This window comes from Ipomoea nil, unplaced genomic scaffold, assembly GCF_001879475.1.
Source record: "Ipomoea nil cultivar Tokyo-kokei standard unplaced genomic scaffold, Asagao_1.1 scaffold0382, whole genome shotgun sequence".
Taxonomy (NCBI): Eukaryota; Viridiplantae; Streptophyta; class Magnoliopsida; order Solanales; family Convolvulaceae; genus Ipomoea; species Ipomoea nil.
Window position 1 is genome coordinate 2,435,215 of NW_017616810.1, and position 12,068 is coordinate 2,447,282.

General features: G+C 38.3%; 2 protein-coding genes across 2 annotated transcripts; both read left to right on the forward strand.

The window, feature by feature from the left end:
* Nucleotides 1-254: 254 nt before the first annotated feature.
* Nucleotides 255-7,812, forward strand: LOC109171803 (ATP-dependent DNA helicase Q-like 5). Its single transcript, XM_019320879.1, has 20 exons — nt 255-1,556; nt 1,632-1,685; nt 1,944-2,056; nt 2,130-2,342; nt 2,441-2,519; nt 2,657-2,710; nt 2,814-2,888; nt 3,002-3,055; nt 3,560-3,604; nt 3,745-3,839; nt 3,915-4,044; nt 4,744-4,842; nt 5,126-5,181; nt 5,301-5,403; nt 5,707-5,835; nt 6,351-6,520; nt 6,623-6,647; nt 6,734-6,849; nt 7,056-7,184; nt 7,330-7,812. Exons 1-19 carry the CDS (start codon nt 360-362, stop codon nt 7,141-7,143), a joined length of 2,895 nt encoding a protein of 964 aa, XP_019176424.1. The 5' UTR covers nt 255-359; the 3' UTR covers nt 7,144-7,184; nt 7,330-7,812.
* Nucleotides 7,813-7,989: 177 nt separating this feature from the next.
* Nucleotides 7,990-11,578, forward strand: LOC109172086 (uncharacterized membrane protein YuiD). Its single transcript, XM_019321256.1, has 6 exons — nt 7,990-8,498; nt 9,009-9,165; nt 10,024-10,074; nt 10,241-10,333; nt 11,180-11,295; nt 11,328-11,578. The coding sequence occupies exons 1-5, from the start codon at nt 8,329-8,331 to the stop codon at nt 11,255-11,257; spliced, it is 549 nt and encodes a 182-aa protein (XP_019176801.1). The 5' UTR covers nt 7,990-8,328; the 3' UTR covers nt 11,258-11,295; nt 11,328-11,578.
* Nucleotides 11,579-12,068: the final 490 nt, after the last annotated feature.

A 12,068-nucleotide genomic window follows, 5' to 3' on the forward strand; every position in this document is an offset into this window, starting at 1 on the left:
AGGGGGGTTTTACCCGTACCTTTAGCCGCTTAGCGGCTTTACCCAAATAGAAGGTTATGGGCTCGATACGATTCCCAGTGAAGAGAAAGTACTATGTTGTAACAGAATCAATTATACTAAAAAAAAATCAAAAAAGTTATAACATTATGCTTAGATGAATAATAATATGATAAACTTGAGTGGCCTATCATAGGCTTATTATAACTTCGGAGTTTCCGAACAGTGACGATTTTGCCCCTGATCTATGCTTCAAATTACAAAAATGTCCTGATATTCCCGCCAGGTAGAGAGGTGGCGGGAAATTTGAGCATAAAATTTTCGCTCCCAGCTTCATTTCGACGTTTCGTCGAGCACCTTCCATGGATTCCGACTCTGACTCCGATGGGTCCCACATCTCGGCCACACCACCGTCGTCTCCGCAGCAGAAGCCGCGGCCGGCGCCACCACCAAAAGCTCTTCTTCTGTCGTCCACTAAATTTAGAACTAAACTCAAACCCACCGGTGCAACCGCCGCCAAAGCTTCCCGCCCAATTATAAGACCGAAATCCTGCAGAAAGCCCCAAAAACCACCCCCAGATTCAATTCCGGTAGAACTAGGGCCCGAAAAACCACCACCGCCGGTGCAACCGCCGCCAAAGCTTCCCCCTCCAGACACCGCCAACCTGCCCTTCCAAATCCACCGTTCAACTTACTCAAACCAAGCATTTGCTTCTACCACTAACGATTCCATTGAAACATTTATTCCAGGTGATTTACGCCCCTCGAAATTCGCCTCTTTTTCCAAAATCCAGAAGAAGGAACTCAATTTTGAGTCAGTGGAGCCTGATTCCTTTGGCACCTCTTCATTCTCAGCCTCCCAATTGGAAGCTGAGGCCGGCGAGGCTAACATTGCGCCGCAAGAATCGGAAACAAAAGTTGCTACTTCTGGAAATTCTGCGAAAATTCTAAAGAGGTTTCCTAATCTCATTGGGCGTGATTCTTCTGCTTCATTGCCTGTGAAGAAGCCTAAATGTGTTAATGAAGGCAACTTTGTCAAACTGAACATCAATGGCTCTGGGAGAAAGTATGCATACAAGGGAAAAAGAAAGAAGTATGGCTCCTGCAGTACTGGCAGAAAGTTTTACAGAAGTAAGAGGAAGTTTAAGGGTAAGGGTCAAGGAGAGAAGGGGGAGGGCGGGGTGTATGATGAAGAGGGATTGGCTATGAATTTTAAACAAAGAGAGGAAATTTTGAATTATGATGAGGTGTTGATTCAAGAGGCTGTGATGAGTGTTAGGAATGAGGCATCTGATGAGAACTTGTTGAGGTTGTTGAAGGTGACTTATGGTTATGATTCGTTTAGGAGTGGACAATTGGAGGCAATCAAGATGTTGCTTTCTGGGAAATCAACAATGCTGCTTTTGCCAACAGGGGCTGGAAAGTCTCTGTGTTATCAATTGCCTTCCATGGTGCTTGAGGGGATTACTCTGGTCATTAGCCCATTAGTTGCCTTGATGATTGATCAGTTAAATCAGCTGCCTCCTGCACTCCCCGGTGGCCTTCTTTGTAGCAGTCAGGTTATTTCTACCTCAAATTTAGTGGTTTTATGTGCATAGTGGGATAATTCTTAATTTTAGTATCTTATTGTTTAGACACTAGAAGAGACCTCAGAAACTCTCCAATCTCTGCAAGAGGGATCAATCAAGGTTAGCCTTTTTATTTGTTTCTAGAAATTTTCTGGCCTATATTTCCTTCATATCTGTTAACTTGGCTCTATAGTAAGTTGTTTCATGGTTCACCTTTGGTCATATGATTAAACGTCAAAATAACTCGAATAGCCTAAGTAGCAGGCCCTTAATAATATTACCTTTTGGTTGAAGACAGGTATTAGGTGCATGTAAATCCATTTCTGTATGATCTCTTCTTAGCATGGTACTTATAGCTGACTGGCCTATTATGTCCAGGTTCTTTTTGTTTCACCAGAGAGGCTTCTGAGTTCAGATTTTATTTCTATATTCTCTAGCAGTCCCCTTATATCGCTTGTGGTGGTTGATGAAGCTCACTGTGTATCTGAATGGTGAGTGTCACTCCGGGCATGTGTGTCTTTGATACTTCTGTATGAACTATAAGTACTTTAAACATTTTGGCAGGTCACACAATTTTCGGCCCTCATATATGAGGCTTAGGGCATCCTTGCTGCGTGCTAGGCTCAAAGCTGAATGCATTCTTGCAATGACTGCAACTGCAACAGTCAAAGCATTGCACAATGTGATGCAAGCTCTTGATATCCCTTCTACTAATCTCATCCAAACAACCAAATTGAGAAACAATTTGCAGATGTCAATATCAATGAGCAGCAATAGGTGCATGTACAACAAATTCTTAGATTTTTTCATCAATCTTACTTGGTGTAAACTGAATGCCTAACAATAATCTCCTACAAACCACAAAATGCTGTTAGGCTGAAAGATTTAATGGCATTGATAAAGTCTTCTCCCTACTCTGATGTCAAAAGCATTATCATTTATTGCAAATTTCAGGTTAGCTTTCTTTATATTCATGGCACATGTAAATGCATTTTTTCTCCTTGAAAAACTTTACTAAGAGAAATGAGTCACATTACATTGAGTCGCTGACTGCTTAACTTATTCATTTTTCCCCTGCATGTATTCCAAAGTCTGAAACAGATCTCGTATGCAAATATCTCTGTGATTACAATATTTCAGCAAAGGTTTGTATTACTTTTATCTGGGTAAATACACTTTCGAATGATGCAGGGTTTTATTGCATCTGTTGCATAATGCTATGAGATTGGTTTATGTGTTGCTTTTCAGAGTTACCACAGTGCCATTCCTGCAAAAGATAGAAGACGGACGCAAGAGCTCTTTTGTGCAAACAAAATTAGAGTGGTGAGTTACTTCGTTGTGATTTGGCAGATATTGCATTCTTTATTGAGGTATCATAATAGGACATTTACCGCACCTGTCACATTCATTGACTTTCAAATTTATGTTTCTAAAAGGTTGTTGCAACAGTGGCATTTGGCATGGGACTTGATAAGCAGGATATTGGAGCTGTAAGAACTGGAGCTCTGCTTCATTTTCTTATTTACTTTTGCTCTTGTATGTGCCCAAATTTAATGAATTTCCTATATACGCAATCAAGATGGTAATATTAATTCAACATGTGCAGGTAACTTACCATTGTAGATAGTTGGTTTCAGTTCTCAACTTTAAACTCATGCTGTAACAATTTGTTGTTTTAATTATGAATTGTCAAAATAAAACCTTTTAAAGATATATATGTGAAATTTTTTAAAAATGAATTAATTTTGTTATCTTCCTGTACATAAAATTCACTTGGTATAGTTATATTAGACTGCCTATCAATGTCAGACATCATTTAATTCAAGTCCAAACTTCACACCAGTAATGTTGAAAATGCTTGAGTTCAGTTGAATAGTTGTGACATTGATAATCCAAAAACTTCCCATGCCATATTGTGGCATAACAATGTATAGCAATTTTGTGTGGCACCCCTGTTGTGAATATAATGAAGCTATCCATTTCCTTCTCTTTAGGTCATTCATTACAGTTTACCAGAAAGCTTGGAAGAGTATGTTCAGGTTGGTAATAATTCCTAAAGAGCTCCTCTTTTTTTTTTTTTTTTTTTTTTTTTTTTTTTTTTTTTACCTAGTATTAAGAACCCTACAAGATATACCTGCTACAGATTTATTTAGCCATGAAGGTTATGTGATCTATGCAGGAGATTGGTCGTGCTGGACGTGATGGTAGACTGTCTTATTGTCATCTCTTTTTTGATGATATCTCCTATTATAAGCTTCGTAGTCTTATTCATAGGTATTGATACTTGCCCCTGTATTGTCAAATGTTTTTTAGCAGGGAAGATCTAAACTGACAAACATTTTGTTTCAGTGATGGTGTTGATGAGTATGCTGTGAACAAATTCCTCTGCCAAGTTTTTAGCAACGGCACAGGTTCATTTGGGAAAGTTTACTCAATAGTTAAAGAAGCTGCATCCCGAAAATTTGATATGAAAGAGGAGGTGCTTCTCTTTTCTTTTCCTCTCTGGTTGCTTCAATCATGTTTAGTTTGTTAATGTAAAATAAAATGTCTATTGGGTTACAAGTGAAAGTGTGAGCATATATCCATTAATGTGTATCCAACTATTAGCTTAGGCTTTTAGTTGAGATGGAACACATGCTTCAATTTGGTATCAGAGCCAGACCAAAGGTCAAGGGTTCGAATCTCAACGCCACTCGTAAGCGACTACGGTTTACCGGTCCACGTGTTGGTTGGAATCCACCATACACGTGAGGGGGCGTGTGAGCATATATCCATTAATCTGTATCCAACTATTAGCTTAGGCTTTTAGTTGAGATGGAACACATGCTTCAATTGAAAGAACATTTGAGAATTTGAGATTGCAAACAAAAGTGAAAGAACATTTTTATATAGAAAATCCCTAAGTGGCATTTTCCGACAGACTGAATAAATGTTCTATAAGCGTAGTTCCTGCAAGTCTGCAACTACTATAACAGTAATTTTTTATCTTAATTAATACTCTGTATTTCTATTTGTTTCAATATGGTGGTGTAGCTTTCAAAATTTTTACCATTGGTATGAAAAAATTATGGTTGATAAGGTATGAGGTGGATATTATGTAGGAGCATCTAAAAGTTGCATCTTTTACTAATCTATCTTCATAAATGATGCTGATGGCTGGGTTTACATATCCTTCTAGGTGTTGCTAACAATTTTGACACAATTGGAGTTGGGGGAAGTGAAATACTTGTGCTTGCTTCCTGAAATGAATGTAACTTGCAATTTGAATTTCCACCAGGTGAGTTGCAAACTTTTTTCTCCTTATTCTCCCAAGAATGAACTGGTTTTCACAGTATTTGGGAGTGCTATAGTTTGCTACTTTACTTACTGGTTGGAAACCTCTTAATTTCATAGTAGTGAATGACTAGAGCTAAAATAATGATAAATCTCACCGTGGTTTTGTAATTGAGTATGAACTAGAGTACTAGACAAATAGTTATTGTGGTTTTGTTACCATTTTGTATCTTATTGTCCTTTATTCTAAACTTGAGGATGATAACGATGATAACAATGTATTGCAGACTTCGCCTGCACTGCTTGCTGCTAAAGATATAGTGATTGCTGCAGTCATGAAGAAGTAACTCTTTCCTTTCCAATGATTAAACACTTAAAATGCTGTTAACCATTTTTATTGCTTTGTGAATTTCAGGTCTGAACTTATTTTATTTATTCATTTTTTTGCTTTGTGAATTTCAGGTCTGAAATTAAAGATGGGCAATATGTGTTTGACATACCAACCATTGCAAATAGTATTGGATTGCAACCTGCTGACTTGTCAAATCACTTGCAGAGTCTAAAGGTATTACAACTGGTCTCAAGTCTTATCTCTTGCTTTATTCTGTGTTGTCATTGTTTACAACTGCTTCAAGCTTCACACTTGCATTTGTATACTAAACTACATATATGTGTGTGCACACAAATTAATTGATAACTTCCTGATTTAACGGTTTCTTCAAATGATGTCATTGTTTGTATGGCAAAATGGCAAATGGAAGCTTTAAGACCATTCTTAAAATGTAATTTTTGTTATTTCAAATTTTGTTCCCTGAATTATATGTGGAATCCCATTTTTGCCTTAACTTTATATTTTTCTTTATCTTAGTTTAAGGGGGAAATTACCTATGAGCTGAAGGATCAAGCTTACTGTTTCACAGTCATGGATATCCCCAAGGATATTTGTTCTTTGGCAGCACAGCTTACGAACTGGCTTTCAGAGGTTGAGAGATGCAAGGTGATTCAACTTCTATACAATTTTTTTTTTTCTTTATTCCAACAATCCAACTTCCTTTATACTTCCCCTCTCCCACCCCTCCTCTGACATATTGAGTGTTAAAACTTTATCACCTTCAAGATGTGCATGTACCTCAACACAATCATGGGCTTACCTCTGTATTCTTTGTTTGAAGACAATTGATAAACTGTGAACTCTGGCCTACATATGTTCTTAATGAATATTATATACATGTGTTATGAACGTTAACAAACAATTACTTGGACTGCTATGAACACTGTTGTGATGAACATTGCTTGCCAATTGCCATGCTCAGTAAGCTTGCTTCATGATATAACTTGCCATAGAAAGAAGCCCATGTTATCATCAGATTGCCTTCAGCATAGCTTTTGGCCGTGATATTGACTTGTTGAAATACTTCATCAAAAAGTATAAAAGTCTACATATATTTGTCTCTATTTTACCATGCAAGTAATAATCTAGAAAAGATGTATGCATATTTTTCCTTTAAATAGGTGCGGAAGATGGATACAATATATAATGCTGCTGTAGCTGCAGTAAAAGGGTGCGATAAGGCGCATGGTTGTAATGACAAAGATCACACTCCTTGCTTGCAAAGGAAGATTTTGGAATACTTCGAAAACAATGATGACATTGATGTCCCCAACAAGATGGCTCAATGCAGGTTTACTCATTTGTCTCAATTATTTACTGTGCCTGTTCATTAGACAGAATCTACAATGGCATTGCTCTAAAGCACTAATGTGACCCTTTTTTGTACTTGCAGCCCCTTTTTGAGAGCTGACATAAAGGTAAATTGTGTTAGAAAGTGCATTATTTCTGCCAGAGAAGAATGCTTCCTGCAGTTTTAATGTCTTCTTTATTTCGTGTATAACAGGTCTTTTTACAGAGCAACTCACATGCCAAATTTACCCCCAGAGCTGTTGCAAGGATATTGCATGGCCTTTCTAGTCCAGCCTTTCATTCCACTTTTTGGTCAAAATGTCACTTCTGGTAATTTTGCTAAAGAGCACTATTCACACAATAATGGAAGCTTTACTCCTATAGTCCTATCAAGCAAGATTAATCGATATGACAGCCTTGACCTTGTATACTCGTCTCCTTATATACTAGTTTCCTACAAGATGGGTCTCGTTATATATTGTTCATACAATATTCTCTTTGGGCAACTTCACCTGTCTTACACCAACTTGTTTCAGGGGAAGATATATGCAGACAGATTTCAATGTTGTGATGGAAGCAGCCAAAGCAGAGCTGATGGGTTTTGTTGGGAAGGATTCATTGTAATTGGTACCAATAAAGAGATGTTATTTTCAGCAAGCGAACTGGTAATGTTTCAATTGTATGGTTACACAAAAACTGGTAATTCTTCATTCATGATCCTTTTACTTCACTAAAGTATAGCCTGTATTTGGTACTTTTGTGGTGTATATAAATCTGCATAAGAGAATTCTGGCATTCTACTCTACACAGGTAAACAGCTGACTGAAAGATGAAAGGAATATGCACCATTCCATCTGCACTTCTATTGGCATTTGGCACCAATGATCCTATAATATGTACTAAACAAAAACCTATGATGCACGGAAACTTTTAAGGGTAAGCGTTTTTAGGTTTCAGATATGTTTCAGCATCAATGTAGATGCGGCAATTGACAACGACAAATGCTAAGATGAGATTTGGCAGCATGATCAGAGATGCAAATTGGAGGTCCAATGGAATGGTATTTTTTCCCTAGGGAGGCAGAAGCAACAGCCGTAAGAGAAGCCTTGAACTAGATTAAGGACAGGAATATGGACAACATTCAAGTGAAAATTGATTCTTGCAAGTGTTAGGGAGTGTCTTCTTTCAATTTAACCCGTACTGTACCTAGACAGTTTGGTTGTCGACTTGTCAGAGTGGTTTTTAACCCTCCTTATATGTGTAATGTTTTACCTTCGGACTTGATTTAATGAATTTTTTTTTTGAAGAAGAAGATTATATATACATTTTCCTTTTCTTTTTTTGTCATACATATAACAAATTGTAATTTAAAAAAATATTTTTAAAGAATCATTTAAAAAATGGAAAATTCTCAATTGGATGATGGAAGTACGAATAAAAACATCGGCAGAAGAATATTCCAATGCGGCCAAAGATCGACAAACAAAAAAACACCAACGATGAAAATTCAGACAAAAGAAAACATTTTTGTACAAACGTAGAGATTTTCATTTCCTCTTTGCTTCCCCTCCTTGCCGTGCCCGTGAGATCATTGCTAACTGGTTCAGATTTCGCAAGTCTCTTTCTACGCAATTTGATTCTTCATATCTCTACACCAACATACAGGAGCAAGTATTCAACGTAAATCCAAATCTTGGGCATATTTTCGCGACCAAATCGAGGACAAGAATCTCAAGTTTGGTTGAAACTTGTGTAAATCGGAGGTGGGCGGCGGCGGCGGCGGAGGTTGATTGGTGAAGGCGAACGAAAATGGCGGCGAGATCAACTGTGTCGTTGATCAGGAAAGCAGTTCCAATGGCAAGGACAACAGCAGCCGCCACGACGTCGTATATATCGTCCTCAATTTTCACGAATTACCCTCTCATCTCTGCTCTCGTTGCCTTCACCGTTGCCCAATCCATCAAATTCTTCACCGTCTGGTAACCCGCAGTTTCATTTCGCCGCATAGGGATCAATTTGAGCTTGTTTTGTTCCATGAAATATAGAAACTTGCCACTATTTTGTTGCTGGATATCTATATTGAAAGCTCTTTAAACTATGAGCTGCCCGTGGAGCTAACTCCATTAGAAACCTCTTTTCCCCTCTCAATTTCATTTCTGCTCAGAGTTTGTAGTTTTAAGCAGAATCTGATTGAGAATGAGGTTTGTGTGTGTATGTTTGGGTGGGGGCAATTAAGATCTCTTCTTTACTGGGAGAATGCTCACTAACCAGATAGTCTACAAAGATAAAATCTTGGATGGTTTTAAAGATAAAACTGAAAAGGGAAAGTTATTCCATATTTAGATACTGTTTGAATCAATAAATTAGTCCATTCCTGCCATCAATCAGCTGAGAAGTGTTCTAGACTTGCATGTACGAGTCAAATATTAGGCTTATGTTTGTAGCAATAGAAAAAGGTTCAATGAGTATTTACCCGAGTAAGCTTGTAGGTACAAGGAAAGACGGTGGGATCCCAAGCAACTTATTGGATCTGGTGGTATGCCTTCGTCCCATTCAGCAACTGTAACTGCTCTGGCAGTTGGTGTCGGTTTGCAGGAGGGGTTTGGAGGTTCACTCTTTGCTACATCATTGATTTTAGCATGTGTGGTATCATCTCTCTCTCTCTCTCTCTCTCTCGTCTTGATTTGATTATATTCTGTGCTCTGAAGTTGTGCTCAGCTGCTTTTAAATTGGTGTGATCAAGATCATTAGTTGTTAGGTTTTTGCTTTTACATTGGGGTTCTATTTTTAGGATTTATGCTATTAGGACATTTGTTCTTTCGAATTTCATTTTCCAATGGCTTGTGCACTTTAATTATGGCTATCCTTTTTTACGGTGCATGGCTAGTTGCCTTGTTTTCATGCCACCTCTATATTGAATTACTCCGTAAATGATCAATATATTGCTACTGCCTTTAATGCAGCCCTTAAACATTGCATTACATATTGGCTTTGTTTGGCAGAGTTTATTTAGGAGCTTATAGCTTATTTTAAGTTACTAATAACCTATAAGCCCTGTTTGGTAAGCTAGTTTTCGACTTATTGTGAGTGTGTTTCGAAGCACCAATAAGCTAGCTTTCGACTTATTGACTGGGTCAGAAAGCTAGTTTTTGCGTTTTAGAGGTGTTTGGTAAGCAAACGTTTAAAAAAAAAAATAGTTAGCTTATGAGAAGCTATACTATTAGTATATATTTCATGAGAAGCTAGCTTTCAATAATTTTAATTTTTTTACCCTTAGCTTTTTGGATTAAGGACATCTCAATCATTAAAACGTTTAAAGTAATTTCACATTTATCAGCTATGTCTGCCAAACACTTCCAACTCAATCAGTTAGCTAACAACTAGTTCTGCCGAATAGATCCTATAAATTACTCTTACCCATTCAAATGCATGTTATTGTGTGTTGGTGTGAGCTAGCACACTTCTTTCCCCTTTATTTTGATTGGGTGAACGCTCTTTTGGCAGGTGATGTATGATGCTACAGGTGTAAGATTACAGGCGGGACGCCAAGCAGAGGTTTGATACCGTTTCTGGAACATTGTTTGTTTGAATGCATATAGAAGCGTGTCAAGGAAAACAGTGTCTCAAAGTTTTTTGTGATTTCGAATTTCTTGTTGGAACTTTATTTTGAATTTCAAACTGAACTATTTATTTACTCCATTCCAATCTGGTTCATTCTTAGGTTCTGAATCAAATTGTATATGAACTTCCTGCTGAACACCCTCTTGCAGAAAGCATACCATTGCGTGAACTTCTGGGCCATACCCCCCCTCAGGTTTGTCATTTGTGTTCATTACAGCCAGATAGAACACATCCGGGAATTATATGTTTCGCACAAACAAGCTTCTGTTTCCTCAAAATACAAGAATTAGGAGGCAACCCCAGCCAAGCTGGTCAAGTTGTTGACTTGGTAACTACAAGGTTACAAGTTCAAAACTCCCAGTGGGACGACCTATTGGCCTTCTTGGCTTGAGGCGGTCAGCTATGGGCAACCTAGGCTGGTTTACCTCCTTGTGATCCTTTGCTGGCTAAAGTCACAGGGTGGGGTTTACCCAGTGGCACACCTTCGGGTAGTGACTACGGGTTTCCCTCGTCACCCAAAATACAAGAATTAGGAGGCAACCCCAGCCAAGTTGGTCAAGTTGTTGACTTGGTAACCACAAGGTTACAATTTCAAAACTCCCGGTGGGAGCGACCTATTGGCCTTCTTGGCTTGCGCCGGTCAGCTATGGGCAACCTAGGCTGGTTTACCTCCTTGTGATCCTTTGCTGGCTAATGTCACAGGGTGGGGTTACCCAGTGGCACACCTTCGGGTAGTGACTGCGGGTTTCCCTCGTCACCCAAAATACAAGAATTAGGAGGCAACCCCAGCCAAATTGGTCAAGTTGTTGACTTGGTAACCACAAGGTTACAATTTCAAAACTCCCAGTGGGAGCGACCTATTGGCCTTCTTGGCTTGAGCCGGTCAGCTATGGGCAACCTAGGCTAGTTTACCTCCTTGTGATCCTTTACCGGTTAAAGTCACGAGCTGGGGTTTACCCAGTGGCACACCTTCGGGTAGTGACTACGGGTTTCCCTCGTCACCCAAAATACAAAAACTAATGTAAGCGCTATGCTGCAGGTCGTTGCCGGTGGATTGTTGGGAGTTGTCACAGCAACAATTATTCATTTGATTACATACATTGGAACTCAAGCATGATGATAAACTAGGATAATCAAACTGCAGCGCTTTTTAGCCAATCGGTTCACTTAGCACAGGATCACTGTCACAAGTTCCACAGATCTGTAATTTCGCTTCTAGACTGTTTGAGATGGTGTTTCTGTTTTACAGTGGACATTCTTGTGTGCAAATACCTTCTTTCCCTTAAATACAAGGGGAGAAATGATAATGGCAGTTCACTGTAACTTGTAAAATGTTAGGGTACCTCTGATGTTCACCACATCAATATGAAGTGTCCAGTAGAATCTGTACTGATGTACTTTACATTTATTTTTAGATTTAATATTTAAAAAAAAAAAAAAAAAAAAAAAACTGAATATCTATCCTCATTTCTTTGGGTCCACCAGAGTTTACATGTGCACATGGTTTACACTCTAAAACAGAGAAGCATTCCAAATCATCCATCCAAAAATGGATTCAAAACTAGAACAGAAGAACATGGAGGTATCTCATGTCTGTCAATCATTATACCGTGGACCACTGGCATAATGTTCATTTTTAGTATACTGAAACTTCATTTTTAGTATCAACAAACATTGCCAATCTACTCTTTCATTTTTATTCATACTTCTTTCTGTAATAATTCTTATGTGTTGTGCCTTTTATTCATGCTTCTTTCTTATGTATTGTGCCATTTATTCATACTTCTTTCTTATGTAATTCTTACTATGTTGAGCAGTGAAAGATTTGATGTGGTTAAATAAGTCATCTCTACTCACTAGTCATCCCTAGATTCATTAGTTTAGTGGTAAAAACATCCTCCCATGAATGCTAACATGGTATCCCATGA